Genomic DNA, 25,448 nt, shown 5'->3' on the forward strand with positions numbered 1-25,448 from the left:
ATAAAATAGCTCTCTGCTCATAAAGGGAATAGATTTTCACAAGTCACTATTCTATCAGCAGTGTTACTTGCTATTTTGGTACTATATACTAATCTGCTACTTCAGCAACACCCCATTTGCCACAAACACTTTATTTTGCTGAATTTTGTGGGGATAGAAAAAACCTTAGGGAGCCAGTGGAGACCAGGTGAAACAACTCAACCAATGCAGTCCCAACCGCAGACATGCAGAGACTTGCCACTGATGCTCATTGTCAAATCCTCCACAATTCACAATTTGAAATGACACGTAATGCAGGTGGAAGGCAAAAGATAGAGCTAAGGTATTATAAAGTGAGGTTTGAGACCACTTGCTGACTTTGGAACTATCATTTTACATTTCTTGAAGGCACAGCACTTGCCAGGGTATAAAAAATGAGGTCTGCATAGATTTTAGACTATGTCTGCACACACCTAGAGAGATCAATCTTTCAGATGAAGTGAGCCAGAAATCCTCTCTGCTGTAGGTAGCCATTCAAGGTTCTCTAAAGACTTTTATTAAAGGTCCCCTAAAGGTTTTCACCAATACCTGGAGGCAAATTGTCTTCTTCCTGCTGCAGAGTCATAATTCGTTGTCAGAATAAAAAAATCCCACGTGTGGCTGCATTTCAGCACGCTGTTAATGTCATTGCTATAATGCTTTGTGAGACTATCTGTGTGAAGGAAAACAATTATCATCCTTTCCCTGTGAGTGACAGTGCATGTCCTTATCTAATAAGGAAGGAAGGAAGAGACAGCCTGTGCAAAGGTTGGCCTGATAAAGGTTACTCCCATCCACTTGCAAGCCTCAGACTGCTTTCAAAATGAGAACTATGTGGCCAAGCATGGCAGATTGAGCTGATCTTGTTTTCTGTTACAATGCTTATTTGAGCGCCATTTGCCCTTTCCCTGACAAAAATTTGCTGGTAAAGAACAAATAGGGCAACCACCACAGGTAAAGGCCAAACATCACCAGTGTGAGCTAAAAATGAAAAGTCAGCAAGGAAACCCTCTATTTTTAAAACAAAAGTATCAAAGACCTTAACGAAAATTAAACACAAAGCAGATGCAATCTTCATAACCAGCTTTAAGGTGAAAAAATCAGCTGTCTCCTCAGACAGACCTTTGGTATCTGTCAGTGATTTGCACGTGACATCTGCAATTATCAGCAGTCATCATGTCCAAAAGTCTTAATGAAAGTAAGGCAATGGTTATTTTTGGCAGTGGACACTGCATGAAAAGTGATATACTCTCTAGGAAACTACCATTTCCTGAACTCAAAAATATGAAGGGTCTGAGATTCACTGTGGCCACCCGAGCAAAGACCTCTGCACAGTCCCCAGCTGCCACAGTGTACTAAGAGGGAAGGATGTGCACAGGGCTTGCAGGGGTCTGGCGCTGTGCATGAGGACCCATGTGGGGCTGAGGGAACTTGGGTTTTTTGGAGGTGCTGGAAGACTGTGTCAGTGAAAATATGTAATGTTTTATGCATATTTTCTATCTAGTGGAGAAAGAAATGCATTGTCAAAAGATGTTGAAATGTACAGCTTCAGTGTTTCTGGCACACTACAACCCAATGATGACTGAAGCTGAGAGGAAACAAAACTCATGTCAGTCCCAGAGACACTAGGAAGGCACCAAGGTGTATTTCCTTTGGAATACAATTCCGCCTTCCAGTGAAAGACAAGACTGGGACAATTTCATGGTCTTTAAAGAGATGTTATCCCTCTGTCTGCTGTTAAAGCTTTAAGAACCTAACTTCTCAGGATTTAATAAAAACACCTCCTGAAAACCAGTTTTTACCCTGTATGAAGCTTGCTCTAAAAACCCTATGTGTCCTGGAGTGGGTATCTCCAGATTTCCTATGGAATACACTGACACATTCTTCCAATCACACTGTCAGAGCACTGAAACACCTGCTGGAAGCACACATAGTAAACATTAAATCTAACAGGCTAGGAAATGGTGTTTTGACTGAGAAATAGACTTTTACACGCTTTCATGTCATACCCTGCTACAAATACAACCTATAATAGAGAGCCTGTAAAGATCTATGCAGGATTGCTTTGTTCATATGTTCACAGCATGTGATTGAGCATAACCACAAATGTGCTTGGAGGACAAAAATGTTATTTTAAGACTAACACTGATTAGCTCCCCTGACTCTATGAGAGCAGAATAATAATAATTTTTTCCATCAAATGGAAAAAAACATTGACCTAAAAAACGTAAAGAAAAAGAAATCAAAACCATATTTATAAATCTTTTCATAAGGGAAATAACAAATCACTGTTTGAACTAGAACTTGACATGTCGAAAATCCCATATCTACTTTGATGGTACATTCTATGATACAGAGTTTGCAATTCACATCATATCACATACGCAGAGAAACAATTCCTAATAGTCCAGCTTCACACAAGATTAACAAAAGTGGCAGCTCTGAAGGAAGAGATGTTGTATAGAACATACTATTTGCTAATGTTGGGAAACATAAAATCTTTGGAGAGAGGGACACTATTCTGAAAAAGCACAGCCTGTAATCCAAAGGATTAGCTATAAAAATTTTGGGAAGTGTTCATGATATAGGCATTTCAGTGGTATTAATGCAGGTTAAGAAGAAGAAATAAAACATGCTATTGGTTACATTGTTACAATGACCATGGAACCCCTGACTACTGCTTCTAGAATAGTTAGTACTGATGTAATTGAAAAAAGCCTGAGATTTCACAGTTTTTCATTTCAGATCTGATTTCCCCAAGTCTAAAAAGCCAAAACTATGCTGATGTGAATGTTAATTTCCAGAACTTGGCTGAACACTAGGAAGCATTCTGGGAATAAAACTAAGCTGGAGAAAGCTGGGTGGTTGCTGGGTATTCAGGCAATTCATCCCAGATGCCATGTCAGACAGGTCTCCTGAAATCCCTGGGGGAAGTGCAACTAATTCTAGGTATTCTGTCAACACAAAGGTGGGATAGAGAAGGAGAAGAGCAAGGAGAGATGGACCCTCACCTAATAACAGACCAGAAAAGGAACCCTGCCCAAACCTTAAAAAAATATAAGAGTCATGCTATGAAGAAAAGGGAACGTACACAAAATCTAGGGGCTGTTAATGCAAAAGCCTTTAGTTCCATATGGATATGCATGTCTGCAGAGTAATATGCGCTCATAATGTAACTCCCTCCAATAGCTCATCCTGAATCAGCTTATTATTCTTAAATTCGTATTAATAATATAAGTGTTGGTCTGTTTGTTATTTCACATCTCTGTCTTCCAAAAAGCAAACCCAAAAATGTCCACTGCCAGAATGTACTGAAGCATGTAGAAAAGAGAACAAGTAATGTGAAAGCATAAAAGAATAGTCTAGGTCATTGTGTGATGACATGAATGACATCTTCCCACAGATGCCAGAAGCAATCCACTGCCATTTGACCAAGCAGAGGTATTCCTTCTGGGACTACTCTGAACACGATTTTCATCTCATTGTTTCCACTCCAGTTCCCGTTCCATATAAACAAATGCAAAAATATTTGCAATAGTATATGCTGTGAGACTGCATAGTTTTATTTATAGATCATAGATCATGTTGCTTTTTTAACTGTACCACTGACATCTCTGTTATTGTTTTATTAATTCAATATTTAAACATTATGGAATGATCTTGGCAATAATTAAACAGTCTAAGTCTGCAGATATTCCTTTATATAAATATATACATATGCATGTGTAAGTGTATATTTATATATCCATATATACACACAAATGTAAAAAAATAAAACAAACTCCCAAGAGGTTCAGCCAAATTAGGGTAGGTTATTTATTTGCCATTAGAGTATCTACTTGGACAGCTGGATTTTATAGTTTACTGGGTGGATGTGATGTTAGATGTTCCAAAACACATAAAATTTACCCCTATCCATGTACTTTGAAATGTCATTAAACTTTGAAAAATAGCGACAGGGAAAGATACTACACTTTTCTCCCTCAAAGCCATGATGCTTCTTTTTTTCTGTAGAATGAAAGCAGACTTACTCATGTGAACACTCTGTAGGATCTTAAAATGTCCCTAGTCTGCTGGTCTTTTTTTCTTTATCCATTTAGAATCTGTTTTATATTGAAATATTGCACTACATTCTGCACCTGTCTCAATACTGTCTTAAGGTACTGCACTCACATGTGAAAGCATGATGATAGACTGAAGCAAACGTGCAGTACTTCTACTATGATAATTATTCTCATTCTATTGTCAATGTCCATCTCTCAGTGCTCTTGAATTACAAGATTTTACAAATAAAATAGCATAACACTGCCCCCCCAAGCAGGTAGACTAGTTGAGGCCCCATCCTCTCCCCTTGCATGGCCTTTCTAGCCCACCTGCACCTTTTCTCCAGTCTCAGCCCAGTTAAGCTGGGGCACCTCTTGTCTCCTCTTCTGCTTGGTTCCCTGTGTCCTTCCTCCTCCCCGGCTATTCTCACAGCTGCTCAGCTGGATCATGGCCTTTTGTTGTCTGATCCACCTACTTCCCCTCACCTCTCTCTACTCTTTCACCAGTTCAGCAAACCTTCCTCCACCTTCTCTCCTTGCCACCTTCTGGTTTCACTATGGCAGATGTTGGACAGGGCATGTATGAACATAATGGAGAAATGATGAGATCAACTAGGCTTCTCAGAGATGAAGAAGCTTCAAACATGTTCAGTTAAGAAGGACTCTCCAAATTTTTTTAGCTGTTAAATTGCTGTGTGAGATGTGCAAACTGCAAAGTGTATGAAAACTTGTTTTCATGGCTTTTCATTTGAAAGGCAGGGTACCTCTGCATGAAACAAAGAATTGAGCTTCTGCTCCAGGGTGCTGTGACACCAGAGCATTTCAGAGAAAAGCCCTTGACAATTGAAAACGTGAGCAAAGCAATACATTTCTCCAGCCCCTTCCCTGGAAGCACCTTATGGCTTCAGTCAACATGTTCCAAAAGAATTTTATTAAAAAAAGAAAGCTTGTGAGGATTAAAGAAAACACTTTGTGTGGACAATTCCAAACTAAATAATTGAAACAAGGTATTATTAATGCTAAATAATAAAAAAGGGTTTATATAAGGGGATATTTGAGAGAAACAACAGGCATTGTGGCCAGCCATGGTAAAATTAAGGGGATATGACCAAAAGAACTTGTAATGAATAAATGCATTTTGCTGTATTTACAGCCTTCAAGGTATACATCCCCAGAAAAAAAACCCAAGTTCAGCAGAATCGGAGTAAACTTTCCAGTTGTGGCTCACAGACACCACCGAGCCCACTCCCCTCATTACCCCTGGGCACTCTTTCTGGCTTGAACTGCTGTATCTGTCTACTAACACTCCCCTAGGATACATGGTTGAATCTTTGAACCAACACTGAACGTGAAAGGTTTTTGATTAGCAATGGTCAGTTTTCCCTATGAATGTATGCTCTGTGGCAACAATTCCCAAACTTAATTTGTTCAAGTGCCACCCCTGGCAGAGATGACTGTGGTGACAGAAGCTTCAGGACACATATGCCTGTAAAGACACAGGAGAAGGCATTTCTATAACTGCTTTGAAGGAGCATACACAGCCCTAGTGGCATTATAACATAGCTTGGGTTGCAGGGACAGGTGGAAAATCAGCAGTTGTTGCCAATGATTCTTTGTCAGTGGCCAACACCAGAATGCTTTGAAAGGCTACAAAGACAATCCATCTAGGACTGGCAAAGCTGTTCTCTTGGAAAATTTTCCACTCCTTTTCCAGACGGACCCACATTTGCTGAAATTACAAGCACATCTTCACATTTTCCATCGCAGAAAAGAAAGAACTATATATAACTCGCCATACAGCACTATCTTCATATCCTCAGATTCAGAGCTAACCACAAAAATGTACTCAAAAGCTATGTTCAGTTGTGATCTGTTCTGACATAAGCTTTAAAATGCAGTATAGAGAAGAAATTCAGTTCTCTACCTTTCTTGTAAGTGGCACTTCAATAGGGACGGGGACAACTTCTGCAAGCAGGCAGCCATAAAACGCTACCATGAAAGCAGCAGGATCATTGTTAGGAAATACAAGTGTTACCTGAAACAGAGAGACACATGTTAAAAATATTTTATCCCATGTTTCATATAACAATAATTGGGGGGTTTGTGCTTCTTTTTGGAGAGAGATGATTACCAAAACATTTCTATGATAACTATTCAAATACCTAATGAACGATGAATGAGAAGGAATTTATTCTGATAGGCATTCTTTTTGTGAACATTTTCACTTAGGATGTATTTAAATATTTTCATGCTGTATTGTTTCCTACACTGACAACAGCTTTCATTTGCTTCTCAATTTACTGATTGCTTTATGGATGTTAAATAACAAAGTAAATGGAATTAATAGAATTTTACATTCTAAGTTAATAAGTTGCTTGAAGTCACTGAAAACAAAGTAGATCTGTAACCAATTCAGATTACCCAGACTTACTGTGCCATTATGTCTATCATTAACACATTATATTTTGTCTCACTATGCTCTGCCTCATACAACAACCTCATTTCAGGACTGGACTGTTGTCCTAAGTGTAGAAGGTTCTGTGAAATGTGTGAACACAAAGAACTGATACCTAGAGAAGTAAATGCCACATCCAGAGCTGGCCACAGAGCATGCCAACCTAGGCCTGGATTTGTTGAACTTCACAGCTTCAGGGCTATGGCTAGGGAATTATGTAGATAACGAAATGCCCAAAATAGATCATAGCACATCACTTGTATGCTCACTAGGTGCCCTTCTTCCCCCATCGTGCTAAACTGTGCATTCTACTTTTGCAGCACTGCAAACTGTGTCTTAGAGCTTCAGGGACAACGAGGAAGCAAAGGTGAGAACATGGCTTAGAAAGTCCATGATTCTCCCTGCAAGGTCAGGGAACACTGCTGCCCTCATGCACTGGTGAATGACCTCAGTGGCTAGATCCTGTCTACATTTTTGGTTTGGTTCAGTCAGATGGACGTTCTCAGCTCACGCCTTAAACAGCTGTAATGCAGCTGGTGACTATCCTGCCTGCTCAACTCAAGTGGCATGTAAAAGGCCTGGTGAATGATTTCAAACTTAATTCCTTTGGGATTGTACACAGGGTCAGAGCGTATTATTACTGCATCTTAAATTTGCTGAAATTACTTAATAATTCTTGAGTTTTGACTACTTTGACATCCATAGGAGTTCTGCGTTTTAGTATCTCAAAGGAAAATCATCACATTTCCATACGCGCTCCAAGGTTCAGTTACTGGAAACTGTGTTTCCAGAGTTTTCACAGAGCTTCAAAGATAGTTACCTTCCATAGATTAACTTGATTTCTTCAAACTAGCAGAAATCTAACCAACCTTGTCCAAGTGGGTCCAAAATATCTCTGTTTTTAAGCTGAAGACTGTAAGTTCATAATTATTAAAGGACACTTCACAGAAAATACACTCCTACTTTATTTGTATGCTTGCAGATAAAACAATTTAACTACTGGAGATGGCTGTGCAGAGCTTACTGTATGCATTCTACATGCACATACCATAAAGAGCCTCAGGGGAAATGGAAAGAAAGGGATTTTGCTAGGAGCATTGTGGGAATGGTAGAGTTTGCTGAGCCCAGCAAAAATCTGAAGGATGTTGAACGATCCCAGAAGATACTTCGAGGATTGGTCTCTTCTTAGATAAAGGCAGTGAAGGTTTGGCTGGGAATCTTTGCAAAGGAGCTGACAGAGGTGAAAAGATCTCACTGAAGTCCAGTGGGAATGAGGCATTAACTTCCCCTCCAAAAAACATCAATCACTAACAGACCTATAGCAAGTAAATACATAATGTGTGCAAAAGCAAAAAGGGATAAGGCTGAAGGAAAACAAACCATATGGTGCATATTACCACACGAGAATCTGGTTATCTAGTAGATATTTCAGAGGGCAAGCTTAATTTCCAGGCAGCTGTCGGAGGTGACATAAGGTTAAATTTCTGAAGTTACTATAGAAGACAAATGCAGTTTGTCATGTGCTATAATAATACCAGAAACAGGGAATGAAATGCAGGCACATTCATTTATTTTTTGGCTCAGAAAAAGAACCTAATAGGTGATGTAATGGTAGTCATGAAGAATAGAGATTGTATTGATAGAAGATGCTTTTAAAGGGAAAAAGGCCTTTACAAATTTTATATAATGTTAACATAAGGAAACAATTACATCATGAGTTAGAAAAGACCAGAAATATATGCCTGTATTTCATACAGTATTTTAAAACTACCTTTAAATGCTGTCTCGCAGAATACATTAGTTAGAATGAAAAGCCACCTTCAAAGAGGTCAGAAAGCTTTTATGTTATTACAACAGGGACATAACAGCCAGGATAACAGCCTAGAACATCAGAAGTACAGTAACACCTCATCTTCAACATGAAGTTGCTTCAAATGATCATGTTTCTGCTACGCAGGGATGCTAGGCAAGATGTTTTTACAATGCAAAGCATATGCTTTCAGCACTCTGCTATAAATATTTGTTTCACTGTAATCTAGGTGGACTTATTTTAGAAGAGCTACAGTTTGTTCTGTATCTGTCCTGCACTGGACAAACTTCCAGCTTTCAGCCTGAAGCATCCACAAATCCTTTCTTAATGTTAGGAGATGTCAGTGACTGATGCAGTAAATGAATACAAAAATGGGCAGGTAGCACACAATAGATAAGGAGAGATGCACACTGCCCAGAAGTGAACTTTATTCTTTTTGGAGCTTTCTGGATGGATTGTTTTGATGTGTACACCTGAATAACTTGTTTCTTCTGCTGTTGCTTAGAGACATACTTGTAAGTCAAGTAAAAGAGATTCTTCAGATCCTATTCCTGGCTGAATGCCATTGTAGGAAACAATTTAGATTAAGGATCTAGAGATCCTTTAGTTAAATTCTTTATGATTTATTTTTAAAAAGAAACATAGGAAGGAGTGTCAGGTTTAATTTAATTTTTTTTCCTTTTTTCTTCTCAGAAGAAATATTGCATGCTCTCATTTTGAAGCCCTAAGAAACGTGTAATGCAGATAGACATGTTTCTCACATGCGGCACAAGAGAATCAAGTTAACCAACAGTGTGAGAATTGCTATCAGACCCTGGAGGAGGAAGACTTAATCGCACCCTCACAACTCTACACACTAAGGCAGGACTAAAATTTGCATTTCTGACTATTTTTTTCTGGAATATCAATTCCATGGCATAAAGTTAACCTGGAATGGGACCTGAATGGGATGGCAGAGAAAGGAGCAGAAGGCTCAGCCAACCTTGACAGAAAAAGGGATAGGTTTGTAAGTACATCATTACCAAAACCACAGGATGTTCTGGTCTTCATTTAACAACTTCAAGTGTTACCTCTAACCCTTACTCTCTGTAGACATTATTCACTAGATTCAGTCTCTATCAGTAACTGCATCAGTCACAAAACAGGAATGGAAATGTTCTCCATGCTATCAGTCAGCATAATTTATTTATTTAACTTGTTGCCAAAATGTGCTTACTTTGCTTGTCTATGTCCTCCACAATGCTCCTCTTGTTTCCACCGTCTCAACAACGACAAAGTCATTAGTAAGTAAGTTTTTTACCCACATGACACCTCCAGGCTCCATAAGCAAGATTTTGCTAAACAGACTATGCTGTTCTATGTCCAAAAATCATTTTTCATAGGAATGTTTATTGTTGATGTTGCCAGAACTTCAAGCTAAGCTACTACTCAGCGAGCTCCAGCCCAGGCTATTTATCATGCAATTCAAAACATCTGTCTATATGATCTGTCATTTTCTGAGTAAAAGGCACATTTCACTCCCCCCAATATTCTGCTTCATTAATTTCCTCTGAGCACCCCACATTCCTCATTCTCTCTTTGTCAATGTGGGATCTGAATTATTAGTAATTAAAAACAGTTGAGATACTCACCCTGTCTCCAGGTCGTACCATCGGTTCTTGTTTCGTGCCTAATTTATGTAGTATGTTGTAAGCAACCTTCATACTTCTGGTCCAAAGTTTGCCTATTAACATAAAAATTGTGAAATTATTTAAAAATTCTTCGTATGTTTTACAAGATTTTTAAAGAGAAAGAATACCTGAGTGGTGAAAAAAAGAATAGTAAGAACATGTCTATTAGTTTTCCATCTAAATATGACACCACTACTGGGACTAGTGCAAGTATTTTAATACTTATCAGAAGCTTTCTTTGAACTTCTTTTTTCAAATTAACAGCATTTAAAGAAAGAAACAAGAAAAAAATGTGAGAAAAGTAAGTATAGTTTTCTTCATCAAGTCCAGACATCATCCTAATACCCTTAGCTGTAGCAAGTCCAACAGGTCACATTTCAGCCCAGACTGAACTCCAAGAGTGTTACTCAGGTTTCACGATGACACTTCTCTCACCCCAAGCCACCAAGGGAAAAAGGAAAGGAGTCCCAAGAAGGAAAGAAAAAACCCCGACAAGCACAAAACACTCCACAGCCAAAAAGGCACACTGAAGCAGCGGGGACCCTCCGATCTTTAGCACATCCATATGTCTGTGTTTCACTTTTAATTCTGGGCCCTCTTTCATTTAACTTGGCTTTTCCTTGTCACCTCCCTTTTGTCAGTTTCATTTCACTTCCCCAGGTACTCCTTCTTTTTATTGTCTCTTTTCTCCCTTACTTTACATCTCTCCAGCTCCATGCTCAGATAGTCCTTACCAAGGCCTCACCCCAAAAGAAAACATTACCTCTCTCATCAAACCTCGCTGGCCATGTTACATGCCTTTCATTAATCCTTTAAGTGATGGGCATCTTCCAACTACACAAGCCCTTTCAGATGGCCTTTGTTTAGAGACCTTATTACTTCCATTTGAACAATAGCGAACATAAGAGCCCTCATTCTTGGCTGGCCCCTACATACTGTCTTTAAGCAGTATTCAATCTGACAGTAACAAATCTTTAATTCATGCCCACCAATAACTTAAACAGTAATAGGTTCTGACAACAGATTACCTACAGGGTTCAGGCTCCCAAACATACAATATTGCTATTTATAACAAAGCCAAGCAGTTACAATTAGTTCCTCTGCAGCCGGGTTACAAAATGCAATACTATTGAATTATTTTTAAGTGCAAATCTGATGTAAATATGAAGTATGATGAGAAGGCCAGATTTTTCTTTTCTTCCTCTTAATTGAAGTTGGAAGGGTCACTGCTGTTTGTTACTGAGAAAGTACTAAATACAATGACTTCTTATGAAAACTGTAATACTGGATCGTCAAACTATGTTTTGCAAAGTTTTAAATTTATTTAAAATTCCTCTAGTATTTGCATGCTGAGCTGCTTCAGTTCTCAGAAATAAACATGACTCAATTCTGCTTCACTGGAAACTCAGCATGAATACAGGAGCATGTCTGCAGGATTAACCCTCACAGGGCTATGGCAGAACTACCTGCATTTGATGGAAAGAAAGTGTTTAAAAGTATCCCAGCTACTACAGACAACACTTGAACTTGACAAGTGAGTAGGATAAAAACAAGAATGCCCTAGGAAAGAAAAAATTCTAATTCTTGAAGATTTCAAACATTAAAGTTTCAATGGCAATAAACTTAAAAGAGCAATTAGTAATGATACAGAAAATTGGAGAAAGGAAATCAAAAGCCCGGCAAAAGTTCTGAATGGCAAGAAAGAACCATCTTTACACAAAACACTTTCAAGCTTGAAATGAACACTGAATTTTAATTCCTTTTCTGAGAGACATAAGAGGCTGCTGTAAAAAGTTCTCTCTGAGCAACACAGATTAAATCTGTTACAAGTCTTAAATTTGCATTTGTGACATATTCGCACTGATCTTTTGTCTATCAAATGTGCCATCTTACAAATTTCCTTCCAAGTCTAATGGCTATTCACGTTAAAGTTCTAAGAAGCATTCTTTCAGAAGTACCCAGGTATGTAGTATGAGCATCTCCACATAAGAGATCTGAATAAATGCAGAAATTAAGTTCTCTCAAAGACTAAGAAAACTTAAATGGGTACTTTCCAATGAAGTCTTAAATAATTAAGTCTTCTAATACATTTTGTCATGATGCTCTTTTATTGCTGAAATTTATTTCAGCTTCTGAAACGCAGAACATATAAGGCTGCCTCGCTAATTCCTCACCTCTCTGTTCGAATACATTTTGAAGTGCACAAAAAATTCCCATATTTTCTAGCAGTCAGAAAAGACTTGGATTTTCTGTCACCAGAGAGCCATTTCCTGGTCTATTTACTGGTGCAATACCAAACTATGTTAATTAGCTGAGCTAACTGCATGTGAATATGGGTATGAAACTGTGGAAAACTGGAACAAAGAGGCTAGTTTGCATTCAGCTGGGAAGGAGCTGGAATATACTCTCTCTCTTGCAGTCCTTAAAAGCTCCATTACTTCACCCTCACAGGCCCTTCCTGCCCCAGCTGCTGCTCCTCCAGCACGGGCAGAGCCCATGAGACATCCTCCCAAGCAGGCAGAGCAAAGTCCAGGCAGATCTTGAACTGGAGCCTGTTTAACAGGAAGCCTGTTATTTTTCTTCCAGGGTATATACCTGTGTTCCAAAAAATAAAAAAAAAGGGCTACAAAAGGAGTATTAAGGCAGAAGCTGGAGCTGGGAATGTATGAAGGATCAAGGACAGATCTGTGGCTCTTGGATGGGGCACAAGCTTCTGACCAGGGGTGGACTGAACCATGTGTTTATTTTGCCACCTTGGCTGTTTGCCCCTCCCAGCATCACTGAGAAACACAAAGGACTTGACAACTGCATGATAAAAGCCCTCAGTAATGGAGGATGTTATAGAGAAGGAAATCTTTGAAGTATTTCCTTCCTTGGTTCTGCCTAGGTTGCAATTCAGTGTAATTCTTCCTTTGCAGACTTGAAGGATCAGACGTTGCTCGGAAAAAGCTGATTGCTGAAACATCTCCCACAAATCCCGATGTTGTGACCTTGCTGTGACCTCCACGTGGTGCCACATCTGCGCAGCAGGAGAGGAAAGCCTTGACGTGGAGGCCAGCTGTGCTTCATCCAAGGCTTTTGCTCTGAGACAGGGCTTAATGCCACTGGACCAATTCTTGTGCAGGGTAAACTGTCTTTGTTACACAGGCTGTAGTGGAAAACTGGCTGGCTGGGGTTGCTGAGGTTGCGCCTTGTTGTCCGGAGTGCAATGAAGCACCGGACCTTCCCAGATAAACGCAATGCCATTAATCTTCTAACATGTTGGCTTGAAGACAAGGAGAGCCAATGTAGAAAACACAAGCAACAGGGTCATTTAGTAGCGAGTGGAACAGCTCAGTGCCAGCGAGTGTTTCAGCTCTGCCTGAGCTCCTTCCAGCCATGCTGCCACAGCAGAAAGCTGCCCTGAGCTTTGTCTGCAGCCTACCAGAGCCTGTGCTGCTGGGTGCAGGAACCTCAAGCAGCACTCCTGCTTCCTCACCATTTCCACAGGTGAAAAATAGACCTTGTGAGCCCTCCTCTTCTTCATCTTCCTGTCCACATCCCCACTGCAGCAGGGTCCTTTTGAACAGCGCTCCTTCCTGCCTCACCAAGGACAGGACTGCCAGGCTCTGATCTGCTCACCAGCCATACATGAGCAGCTACTTTGTTGCATTCAGAAATGAAGAACAGGTAAGTCACCTACAGAGATAAGTCATTAGTGAGAGATCCAAGTGGTGTTTCAGGCACAAAGGTACCCTCCAGAATACTGCATCTTCTTCAGCCATTTCTGTCACTTGCCCAGAGAGCTGCTGCCAGACTTGCATGCCCAGCAGCATGTTTATGTAGGGAGGCCTTTAACACTCGTCACACACTTGCAAACTAAGCTGAGTGTTCCCACTGCCCAGCAGGTATCAGTAAGTACTGCTATGCCTCTGAATCCGAGCCATATCCAGCAGACATCATTCGCAGATATTCTTGGTAGGACAGGATGGAAAACAGAATCTCACTTTCTAGCAGCTGTGACAAACTCTGTTAACACCTGTTTGGGGCAGGTCCTTTTTCTTTTGCGGCTGGAAATTTGATTTCATTGAATAGTAGCAACTCTACACCAGCAACCACCTATTTTACATTTCACTTGTATTCAATCTTATTCTTTTTTAAACAGCCTATTCAGAGGGAAGTACCTTTTAGCAACTAAAATTTAGCAAGCCAGAGTGAGTTAATAGCTGGTACCATCTGATTAAGCAACACTTTATGAGGGTAAAGGAAACCATCAGGTCTTAAAAACCATACAAAAAGGGATCAGTTAGCAAAAATGAGATGTTTTCTACATGGCACTGAATTAAATCCCCTTCGTCTTCCTTTGCAAGTCTGTAAAAGGACTATTCGTTTGTGTTGAATGTAAAGAAGGTTATACGAGAAAAGCTGTATCAGGGAGAAAACTCAGAGAGAAAACAAACCACAATCAACTTCCTTATCATCGTCAGGATGCTTTTCAGAACCACACAGCACTAACTCAACAAAGCCAAACCAGTGGTTGCTTACCAATTTCCATGCACAGCAATTGTGAGACTGCCAAAGTTTAAATGCAAACAATTTTGTTAAAAGTTCATTTTCTCAATATCACAGTATGACAGTTCATGTATGAAACAGAAATGGGTATTAACTAAATCTGGTGCAAATGGCAAACTTTCTAATGCTATGCAGGTAAAGGGGCACTTTTTCTGCTTTGCAAAATAATAGTCTCAGTTCTGCTGCTCTGTTAACCCTTTCTTCATAAACTCTTTAGATTCATCCCGAGCAGCAAATGAAGTTGTCTTTTGTGATAAAAAAAAAAACAAAGAAAAAGAACAAAAGTGTTCTGTTGCAGAGAAAAAAAACTCCAGACATACTCAGAATACAGGTAACTGCCATTACAGTGCTCAATACTCCACTCTTAATCATAGAATGTAATACAGATTTTTAAAAGCAATTTAATACCTTTTTATGAAAGAAACAGAAGTTTAAAGTATTAAAAAATCATAAGATTGATAGCTATCTAGGGACTTGAACCATGACTATCCATACATCTGCAAAGCAAGCACTGCGTTATTTCAGAGATAAGGACAGTCTGGTTATGTAGCTACTGGGTTAGAAGATTCTTGATTCCCTCTCCCCCTGGAACTGTGAAATTCCTGGCCTAGGAGATTCCTGCAGGAAGAGGACATGGGGGGTGCGGGTCACACACCAGGTGCAGCATGGCCATAGTTTGGAGTTAGCTATTTTCAGTCTGTTGTTAAGTTTCAGCCATCCCAGGGTATCGCCAGTATAAGCTACACCACTTCTGCCAAGGCAGCATGACTTTGGCCTCAAAATATTTGATTACAGAAAGCGTTAGATAAAGGAAAGGAGATTATTGGAATCAGATGTAGCTAACTGGTACTCGTTTCGTTGTTTTAAATAATGGTTACAGTAAGAAAGCTCAAAACTTGCTCATTCCCAAATTACCTTCAGGTTTTTACTTTCCCCAGCCTTTCTGATCTTCTTAGAATAATCATTTTAAGCAAGAAAAGTAACTATGATAGTGTAAGTACTATATAGGATTTAACTGTCCTTTATTCATTTCTCCTCTAAGAAATCACTGAGTGCTTCATTATTAATTCCAACAATGCCAAGACCAGATGCCTGACTACTCTGATTAACTTTGAGCCAGAAACTGTCTTCCTATTCCTCAAAGCACATATTAGGTTTCTAGTCAGAATTCAGACTTACATAAAATCCAATAAAGACATATTTCATTCCCATACCTCAGACATTTCCATTTATGCATATTCAGTGATTTGATTCGTAACTAAGTTCCCAGAGGAACAAAATATTTGAGAAATAAGTAATATTCATAGTGGTTCATTCACTAGGAAGAGTTTAAGAGTTTTGAGTACATTAAATAAAGATTACAACTGGGGCACTGACAAGAACTTCAAGAACTGAGGCAAATCACTTCAAAAACTTGTGTGAAAGAAAAAAAAAGATCAGGTCTACAAGTGCAGTTATTTATTTCTTCTATCTTCTGTAATCTGAGACACATGGAGGAAAACAGTCCTGACATGCTACGAAGACAAAAGCTCATAAAACATGCTGAAAAAGACACAGGAGATACAAAGCATTACAAATTAGATGAATTCCTCCAGAGGAATGGGAAGGCAGAGATGATTTTAAGCAACAGCTGAAAGAGTAATTTCTTTAAATTAGTTCCCTTAATGGCCCAACAGCAGATCATGATCTAGCGCACTCACCACTTAAATCCACACTAACTGGATCATTTCCACATCAGCCACTGTTAGGTAGGGAAATGCACTGCAGTGAATCACACAAGGTGGTCTTACCACACCAATCTACCAAAATCTGTCAGGGCATGTCATAGCTTGGCCACTGGTCTGACCACTCTCAGATGTCTCTGGACAGGACAGCAAAAGAATTGTGAGGAAGGCTTTGGAGAAGGAGTTTTGTGGACTCTCAGACAGCTGCTTTTCAGCATGCAAGGCCAGCAAGGGGAAGTATGAAAGAATCCTGGGGAAATGCAACAGGCCAACGCTGCATTTTTCAGGGCCAGAGAGAGCCTGCTGTAAGAATCAAGACTAAGGTGAGAGGTGGGATGAGCTTTCACCATGTAAATGCAGCAAAAGGTCTGCATTTGAAAATTTTTACTCCCAAAATAACCTGCAAGGTTTGGCCACAAAAATATTCCGAGGGCTGGAGCACCTCTCCTATGAAGACAGGCTGAGAGAGCTGGACTTGTTCAGCCTGGAGAAGAGAAGGCTCCGGGGAGACCTTAGAGCAGCTTCCAGTGCCTAAAGGGGACCTAAAAGAAAGCTGGAAAGGGGCTTTTTACAGGGTCATGTAGCGATGGAACAAGGGGAAATGGTTTCAAGCTGAAAAAGGTTAGATTTAGATTAGATATTAGGACAAAATTCTTTACTACAAGGGTGGTGAGGCACTGGCACAGGGTGCCCAGAGAAGCTGTGGCTGCCCCATCCCTGGCAGTGTTCATGGCCAGGTTCACAGGGCTTTGAGCAACCTGCTCTAGTGGAAGGTGTCCCTGCCCATGCCAGAGGGTTGGAACTAGATGAGCTTTAAGGTGCCTTTCAATCCAAATCGTTCTGTGATTCTATGATGAACATTTCCCATGAAGAAGAATGTCAGCTTGAAATCTAGCTAGCAGAGAAGAATTCACTAAATGTCTTATGAAACGGTTTGGTTTGTAATTTCTTTTAGCTCTGAAAAGAAGGGGGGGGGAAGCAAACTGATTTTTTTTCTGACCTCAGGAAACTACTGCAACAGCAAATACCATATCCTAGAGTGCTGGCAAATGAGATTAATGGAAACATGAATTTTAGTCCCATTTTTCACGGGATTTCAATGATTTATAAGAGGGGTTTGGAAAGAGTTAGCTTAGAACAGAGAAGCAGGTTAGGTGGCTCTGTGAGCCATGTGGATGAGTTCCTAAGGTTGATTTGCTCAGCCTACAGCCCTTCAGGCGAAGCAGGACATATGCTCAGACTCTCTGGACAGAATCCCATATTCAGAAAAATCATCTGATTCTTACTAACATCTTAATTTCCTTTCCTGTCCTATTTATTTAGGGCATTCAGTAGATGAAATGAATTGCTCTTCTGCAAACATGTAATTGCAAACTTTAAAATTCTTCTCCAGTTCCAAGTAAATGTCCTTCAGGAAGTAAATGCTGATCAATGGTGAATCGTATGTTTACCCCCTGATTTAAGTAAGTCCTTAACTCTAGGGTACCTGAGGGGAACATATTTCATAGGTGACCTTGAGTTGCAAAAGTTCTGCTATGCTTTAAAAGCCTGTAACTCTATTTGCAACGCCAAACTTCCAGCAGACATCTTTTTAGCCAGGGACCATCACTCGGTCTGGCTCCTGAATGGAAAGAAGCATTCAGCACTAAACAAAACATAGAGACCTCTAAGTCACAGCATGTAAAAACATTCTTTGCACAGAACTAACTCTAGGTCTCTGAGAAGGTAGAAATAAAACAAGGAAAATAATTTTTCATATCCCTATCAATAGTATACAGAAGTGTTCCAACTTGCTCTCAAAGTCTGACAGTTATTCATAACAATTCCTCTGAACATCTCCCAAATGTCTCCTGAGCATCTCAAAATTAGAAGCTATATGAGAGACTTTTGTCAGCGATATCCTTATGTTTATTTTTATTTGGCCTTTCTTGGTTGCAATGTATGTCAGGCATTACACATTGAACTGTATCAACATACTGAAGATGACACTGAAATATATCCTGGCAAATCTATTTCAGGGATATATATTTGCTAGCTGTACATGTCAGGAGGAATAACTCAAATCACACTTACAACAGTGTCAGTAGAACATGGAAAAACTCCTGTTTTAACCTCTTCAGGAAGCTGGAGAGTATAGTATACCACATTCTGCTTTCGCAGAAAAAAGCCTGGGCAATATCCAAAGGCAATAGATTTAGATGTTAATTTTCAGGAAAATCTGCCCTAGGATGTGTGACTATTTAAAAGGTGTTTTTAATTAATAATCTGTGATTCCGTGGGTGTATTTACTCAGCTTTTTTCCTCCTTGTGAAATAAGTATCTCTGTAATACCTCAGCAATCCATAGTCAGACACCAACAAATTAAGAATTGTCTTACCCTATTCAGAAATGGAACTGATGCACCATTAGAGGTCTTTTTTTCACTGTATATTTATGCATTTACGATACACAGAGACACTGTATATAAAAGCACAAGGAGTTTGAAGAGTGCTTACCGTAAGTGAGAATATACAGTGGTTTTCCGTTAGTATCCATAGTGGTTAGGCAAGGAGCTTTTGGTGAGATGGTCCCCCATCGCTGCAAAGCTGCTTCCAGAGAAGGCGGCCAATTTGTAACCACACCTAACTGTTCCCCACGCATAGCCAACATCTGAGCTCCTTCTGGCTTTGGCTGGTTTGGATCTGGCTGTTGGACTTATGATTATGAAAAGATATACAGTTACCATGCAAATTCTATACCTTGTGTACACCTGTGTAACCAAGAGAACAAGTTACCTTTGCAAAATATCCTGAGAGTAACAAAACTAGAGGTATTGAGAAGTAACAGAGAAATGTTAAGAGAATAATTAACTTTTAATTTTAACAGAGATGAAGCAACTGAAACATCTCAGGAATGCACGTGCTTATCCTTAAACTAGCGCTACAAGCAGAGAAAGAAACTGCTGAGGCAGCATGCTTATATTTATCTTCAAAATAATCCATGTCTTTACTCCTATAGAAGGATGGAGAATACTTTTTCCTGGCAAAAATGCAATAGTGAGATGAACTGCAGAACTACTGAAAAAATGTACTTTAACAAGTCATCAGTAACAGACCGATTTAAGTCATGTTCTGTTACAGTGCGTTCTTATAAACGACTGTGAAGACTATTTAAATCTCCAGATCCTGGCAAATCTCAATTCTCAAAGCACTGTCCTCCTTGAAAAAATTTCCATTTATTGACTTTATCCTTGTTTCTACCTTACACGTAGTTAATTTTTTCAGTGCTTCTCTGTTACACAAAGGATGTGTAAAAAAAATTAACATGCTCCCTCACTGACAGTTTTTCTCATATTGGGGTTTTAAAGCAATGGCTGTAACCCACAGCTGAATGTTCTCAAAGCAAAGTTTCCCTCCGCTCTCTTCTGTCTTTTCTTTGCAAGCAGAACCAGGAGCTGAGCAAAAAAGACAGATTTTTGACTCTACAGCACTACGTCCAAGCTCACTGCAAGCAGATTCCACTGAATGCTGATGGGTTTTGTTACTTGCCGGTACAGGGAGAGCCTACTTAGCTTTCTAGAAAGTCAATGTGTGAGACAAACATTTTACAGTTTAAGTCAGAGAACCCCAAACCTTTTGAAAAACAGTCATTTTACCTTCTAACAATTCCTCAAAGTCATCTACAAAGAACTCTCGTAATGGTGGTCGTTTGGGCCGTTTTAGTGTATTGACCAGCTGCTGAATCTTTGCTGACACTCTGCTGCTCACTGGTACTCCTGCAGGACAGGGATCAATGGAGACATCAGTCGACTGCTACGCTGAAGTCACCAGACATTAAGCGGGGTAGGAAAAAGTCTAGGACTGCAAGGCCACCACAACTACAGTTTCATGCCATGCTGTGACTCAAGTATTCAACATGAAGACATTAAGATCATTTCAGCAAAAAGAACAACAACACCTAGTTTAAACAAAAACAATACAACAATGTCAGAATGAGCTTGCAAAATTACAGGGTAAACAGCAGAGAGACTGAGGGAGTGAAGCACAGTGAAAAAACCCTCCCTAAAGCAAATGTCAGTAACATCAGAGAACTCTTCCAGGTGGCATTGTCAATGGTAACTAAGAAGACAGGCACTGACTCTCCCCATGATCACTGGTCATACTAATGTTGTCTGACTAGACTGCGGCTCAGCAAGGAGTGTGGGTCACAGGCTGATCATTTATTCTGAGTTGCTCTTTACACTATAACAGACATCTGTCCAGTATCCATCTTGAACATGGTTTACATCTTTGTATTGCTTCAGAATGACCCTCTATTCTCTGAATGTCCCTACAGGTGATCCCACCAACCAGCAATCTCCAAAGGGAGCATGCTTGCCCGTACAGCACTTGGAAAAACACAATTCTGAACTGGAGCATGTGGCAAGGGGCACTTTTTTATAGTCCCATCAATCACCCCTCTTCCTTTCCCTAGTCGAATGCAAAGCCTCTGAGATATTCATGTCATCTGTTCCAGAGCTAATAGCTTTCTGTCACCGTACTGCAGGAATTTCAACTTCCTACCCTTTCATAAGGTTCGCTCCAAAACTTTTACCAAGTGGTTTTTAGAGCTGAGACTGCTAAGTCTAGATGCAATACACTTGGTCAACAATTCCACACCCTCCTGAAATACTGTTTAGTAAATTTTAGAAAAAAGGAGCAGTAAATAGAAAGGGTTTACAAATAACTGTTTTTCAAAAAAAAAAACAAACACCAAACCGAACCAGAAAATAAAACTTAAAATACATCACTTTTCAAGACGTAGTCATCTGACCACATCATGTTCTTTGCCATTTACAAAACAGATTAGCTGTAACTAGGCAGCATGATAGAAGATGATCTAGAGATTCACTGCTTTCTTTTCCCAAACGATTTCTACAGGGAGTCAGCTCTTCTGATTAAGAAATATTTCTCTATGTCACAGTTTCATTTATACCAGTTTATTTTAGGCTTGTAAAGATGCTGTAATTTTGTAAGTGTTTGTAAGTGAAGTGCCCAGAAAAAAACCTGAAGAACAAAAGTATACACTAACCACCAAAAAGGTTATGATACTCAGAAAAAAAACAGTTTGGTTTTGTGACATACCATCACCAGTCTCCATAAGTTCGGCATTTCCATACTTTGGTGCCACCCGTGCCGTTGATCCTTGTGGTCTTTCTACTTGTATTGAGTGTTCTGAGGTGTAAGTGGTAACATCTGGAGGGGCAGAATGATTTTCTGTGAAAAATAAGTTGAAAGGTTTAACTGTGTAGCTCTAGTGTTGAAGGCAGAAAAGCAAAGGGGAGAGGAAAGGATGCCATTTGATTTCCCCCGCCCCGACATCGGAACAGGTATTAAAGTCAATGCACAAAATGAATGTATATAACAATAACGTATAGCATGATTTTAATAAATAAAGTTTGCACTGATTAAAACAGTGGCTGTATATCTGCGATCATGTAAGCAATAGGCTAAAAAAAAATAAAATTACACAATTAGGTTTTAGGTTCTCCACTGACATTTAATTTTATCCTAATTAAAAGCCTGGGAACAGCCTCAAATAGAAAAGACCCAGACACATATACTTCTGATAGATTACTGTGTTGCTTTTTCTAAATAAAAAGAACACAGCATGTTGTCAATCACTTGCAAGTGCCAATGCATATCGCTTTTATAACCTCTGTATTTTGACTATGCCAATTTTAGTTAAGAAAGGAACTTGCTAGCATATGAGTTAAAAATCAATCATAGCAGGGTTGGACTCCAGGGGAAAAGAAAGAAAATGCAAAGAAACATGACCTTTGCATTCTGCATGGACACTTGCTTGACTACTATTTTTAGATAGAGCTATTACAATTCTTCCGCATAACAAAGACTTGCCTTCCAGAAGGCAAACACAATTTGATCTGACTCATGCCAGCACTCCTAAACAATTCCACAGAGCTAATCTTTCTTCTTCATAGCCTGATATGCAGTTTGTTTTCCTCTGTTTCCAAGTCTGAGTCTGTATTACCTATATATTTGTACTCTTTTTATGGGTTGTCTCATAATTTTTCCCCCAGGTTTTTACCAGCATTATAGTAGATGGAGATAAATACCATGAGCAAATACCAACTTCTCTGTCGATTGACATAAATGATCCCGGGGGGGGGGGAGGGGGCGCTTTCACACATAAAAGGTGGCAGGTCTTCATTCAGCTGTCACTGAAGTGAAGAGGGATGGCATTCCATTTTACAACAGGGTAAGAGTCTTTAAAAATGCAGAAATTCTTGAAAAACTTGATCTTGTTCCAATACTGTTTTCAAGATGTGCTTTTTATTAGATCTGTCCTATAAGCATTATGGTGCCATAACTCTACTACAGCACCAACTTCTGCAGTATATTTCACCTCAAATGTAATTATAAAGAATCTTCATGAGTCTTGAATTTCGGATCACTGTAATTATTGTGAATTCAATCCCAAATTAAAGCACCATCAAAACAGATAACCAATTTTTATGGCTACACATACACTAACGGGACACTGTATTAGATGCTTATTTGGTATACTTCTTATTTAAATGTAGCATTTGATGGATAATCATAATGAAAACTTAAGACATGATATTAATGTCTATAGTTGTTATTTAATGTTTACATTCATGAACATCATAAGGACTCAACCTTGTCACTCAACCATAGTACCTGGTTGAGGATAACAGAAGATGGCTTTTATCATGCAACTTGAAAATGCCATGCATCCTACAAATGTCCAGCCAAGCCTTTTGATTCTGATCACATCCATCGTCATACTTTTACTGAAACAAACAACTTATATTGTGCTATAAGTGACCAACTGAAGTATAATAGCTTGGACAATGAAGCTTATGCTGATAATTACCTGAATAATGTCTTCATTTTACATGTCTTTTCATTGTCATTATCAACTATTTTAGACTCAGCACAATTTTTGCCCTTTCTTGCTAAGTGGCAAGAGCTTTTTATAGATCATGATTGAATTACTCAATAACTAAGTCAATTTAAAAATGCTGATGTTTATCTTTTTATCTTTAACTTATAACGCAGTTTTGCCATGCAAATAGGAGAGGAGATCATGATTAAGAAAATAATTGTCCTTAGTCAGCTATTAGTAACATGAGAAAGTACTTTTAAAGTAAGAAATATAATTTTTTACATCTTTTCAGTGAAGCATTTCCATCTTTCAGACTTTACAAGCCAAAGTGAATTGGAGTTAAAGTATTTTCTTTCAGGTTTCAGCAGTGAGATGATTTTTTTTTTTAATGCATGGGAGAGAAGATACGTGATCCAAAGCACCACAGATCAGAGATGCTCTCCCTTCAGATCTATACACTTGAAACCAAATGCTTCCTTGTAACACATGGTGCTGAGCAGGGTGAAATAACTTGAGAAAGCAGCTTCCCGCTCTTTTGGAAAAGGGCTTCCTTTTGAACAAGCAGCACTGGCACTCAAAATTACCTAATTACTCCCTTCCGAAGGTGGCCACCTCTGGCTAGCCAAAGAGTGGGGTTTTAGCACCCTGGTTGCCCATCTGATTTTTACATTTCCATTAAGAAGAACTCTTACTCAGCAGAATAGTATCATTAAGATTTGTCTTGCCATGTTCCTTTATGGTATCTGCATAACAGATGTCTTCTCATGGTCTGTCTTGCTGTCTTCTACAGCAAGTTTCATCTATTAGATTTACAAATTCTCAGTTCACTCCCTTCTCAGAGTCAGGCTTGGAGGAATGAAAGTCATACAGACAAAAATCTGGTCTGAATGACTTCTAAAGAAAAAGATAACTGTTAGTGTTATGTGAAATGCACCCTTTTTTGTATAGAACAGTCAATCCAGGCTTAGACTATGGACACAATCTATACAGAGCTGCTCAGTCTTATGTCAGGTAACTTGAAGCACTGCTTGAGGTTTAGTTAAGAATAATGATCCTGACACATCTGTTGACTAAAAAGTAGAAACTGTGACAGCTGCATGACTTCAAAGCATTTCCTCCATCAAACATACATATTTGCGTTGCCTCCTCTTCCCATCTCTTCCAATATTCTTGCATCAGATCACAGGCAGAACATCTGTTTCCAGTTAAGGCTCTGTTCGTTTCTGCCACTGGAGTTATACAATTTATCCCATTTCGTGAAAATCAAAAAGAACCAACGATGCAGAGCACATTCACACAGGGACAGAGCATGCCCACTGACAGACGCCATGTTTGATGAGAAGCAAAGAGGTGGAGGAATACTTTCCAGTGGAAGTTTGGAAGCACATGTAAGTACCACGTATTTGAAAAGTCTCTGGCAACTCAGAAAGCATCCCCACAGTACTATACTTGAAGGAAATGCAGTTTTTTCTCCCAAACAAGATAGCTTTCCGGGCTGTCAGGGAAGTGAAATGCAGAGTTAGAGCTGTAGCTTTTTCCACCAGCAGGGCTTTTCCCATATTGCTGTCCTGGGGATGACAGACAGTATTTTAAACTACTCTACCACATTTTAAGTTAATATTCCCCCTCAGAACACATAAGAACTTCAACGTTGTCAGAGAACTACCAGTCAAGGCTTATGGCATGTGTTTTTGTATTTACTTGATCAGAAATCTATGTAGCCTTTAATCTGGATAGAAGTCATTGATTTTCAAAGAGAAAGGTATTCGAAGTATATATAAGAAACATTATATGCACCTACAGGACAAAAATTCTGCAGTGAGATGCTTAACTTCATATAAATTTACAATCATACGTAAGCACTGTGTGATTTTCATTACATGAACTTTCTGAGCTTTGGAATGTGCTTGAATTTTATATATCTACAGATCCGAAACATGTATTGCAGACAAATTAAAACTTAAACAACTTAGACATATATACAGTGCTGATGCAAAGATGGGCCAGAACATTAGGTATTTTCTACAGATTTCACTGGTTTGAACTGTAACTTTGGGAATTACCCAACACAATTGTGATACTTTTGCCAAACTAGAGATTCTCCCTGTAGCTCAGTACAGGCATCTGAGCATCCTAAAGGTGAGAGTAAATATTTAAAGGATATCTATACTAAACTAGAACTTTGGCCATAATAGAGTAACAGCAGCAGCCAAATTAAATACACAGCATAATATTAGAAGCATATAATAGGTTATGTGAATTATCTCAATTATCCACAAAGCTGAACTT

At 39.2% G+C, this 25,448-nt stretch overlaps 1 protein-coding gene across 1 annotated transcript in view; it reads right to left on the bottom strand.

Moving 5' to 3' along the window:
* Window positions 1-25,448, bottom strand: part of LOC104403869 (disco-interacting protein 2 homolog C) — a gene marked incomplete at its 3' end in the record, with an annotated part of 104,485 nt that overhangs the window by 58,793 nt on the left and 20,244 nt on the right. Inside the window, exons 4-8 of the mRNA XM_010012148.1 lie at window positions 21,374-21,505; window positions 19,906-20,025; window positions 18,767-18,964; window positions 9,958-10,049; window positions 5,986-6,096 (exon numbers count right to left, since the gene is read on the bottom strand). Of these exons, the coding sequence (XP_010010450.1) occupies window positions 5,986-6,096; window positions 9,958-10,049; window positions 18,767-18,964; window positions 19,906-20,025; window positions 21,374-21,505 (653 nt within the window). The remainder of the gene's footprint in view (window positions 1-5,985; window positions 6,097-9,957; window positions 10,050-18,766; window positions 18,965-19,905; window positions 20,026-21,373; window positions 21,506-25,448) is intronic.

Source organism: Nestor notabilis, unplaced genomic scaffold (assembly GCF_000696875.1).
Source record: "Nestor notabilis isolate BGI_N333 unplaced genomic scaffold, ASM69687v1 scaffold16303, whole genome shotgun sequence".
NCBI classification, from domain to species: domain Eukaryota; kingdom Metazoa; phylum Chordata; class Aves; order Psittaciformes; family Psittacidae; genus Nestor; species Nestor notabilis.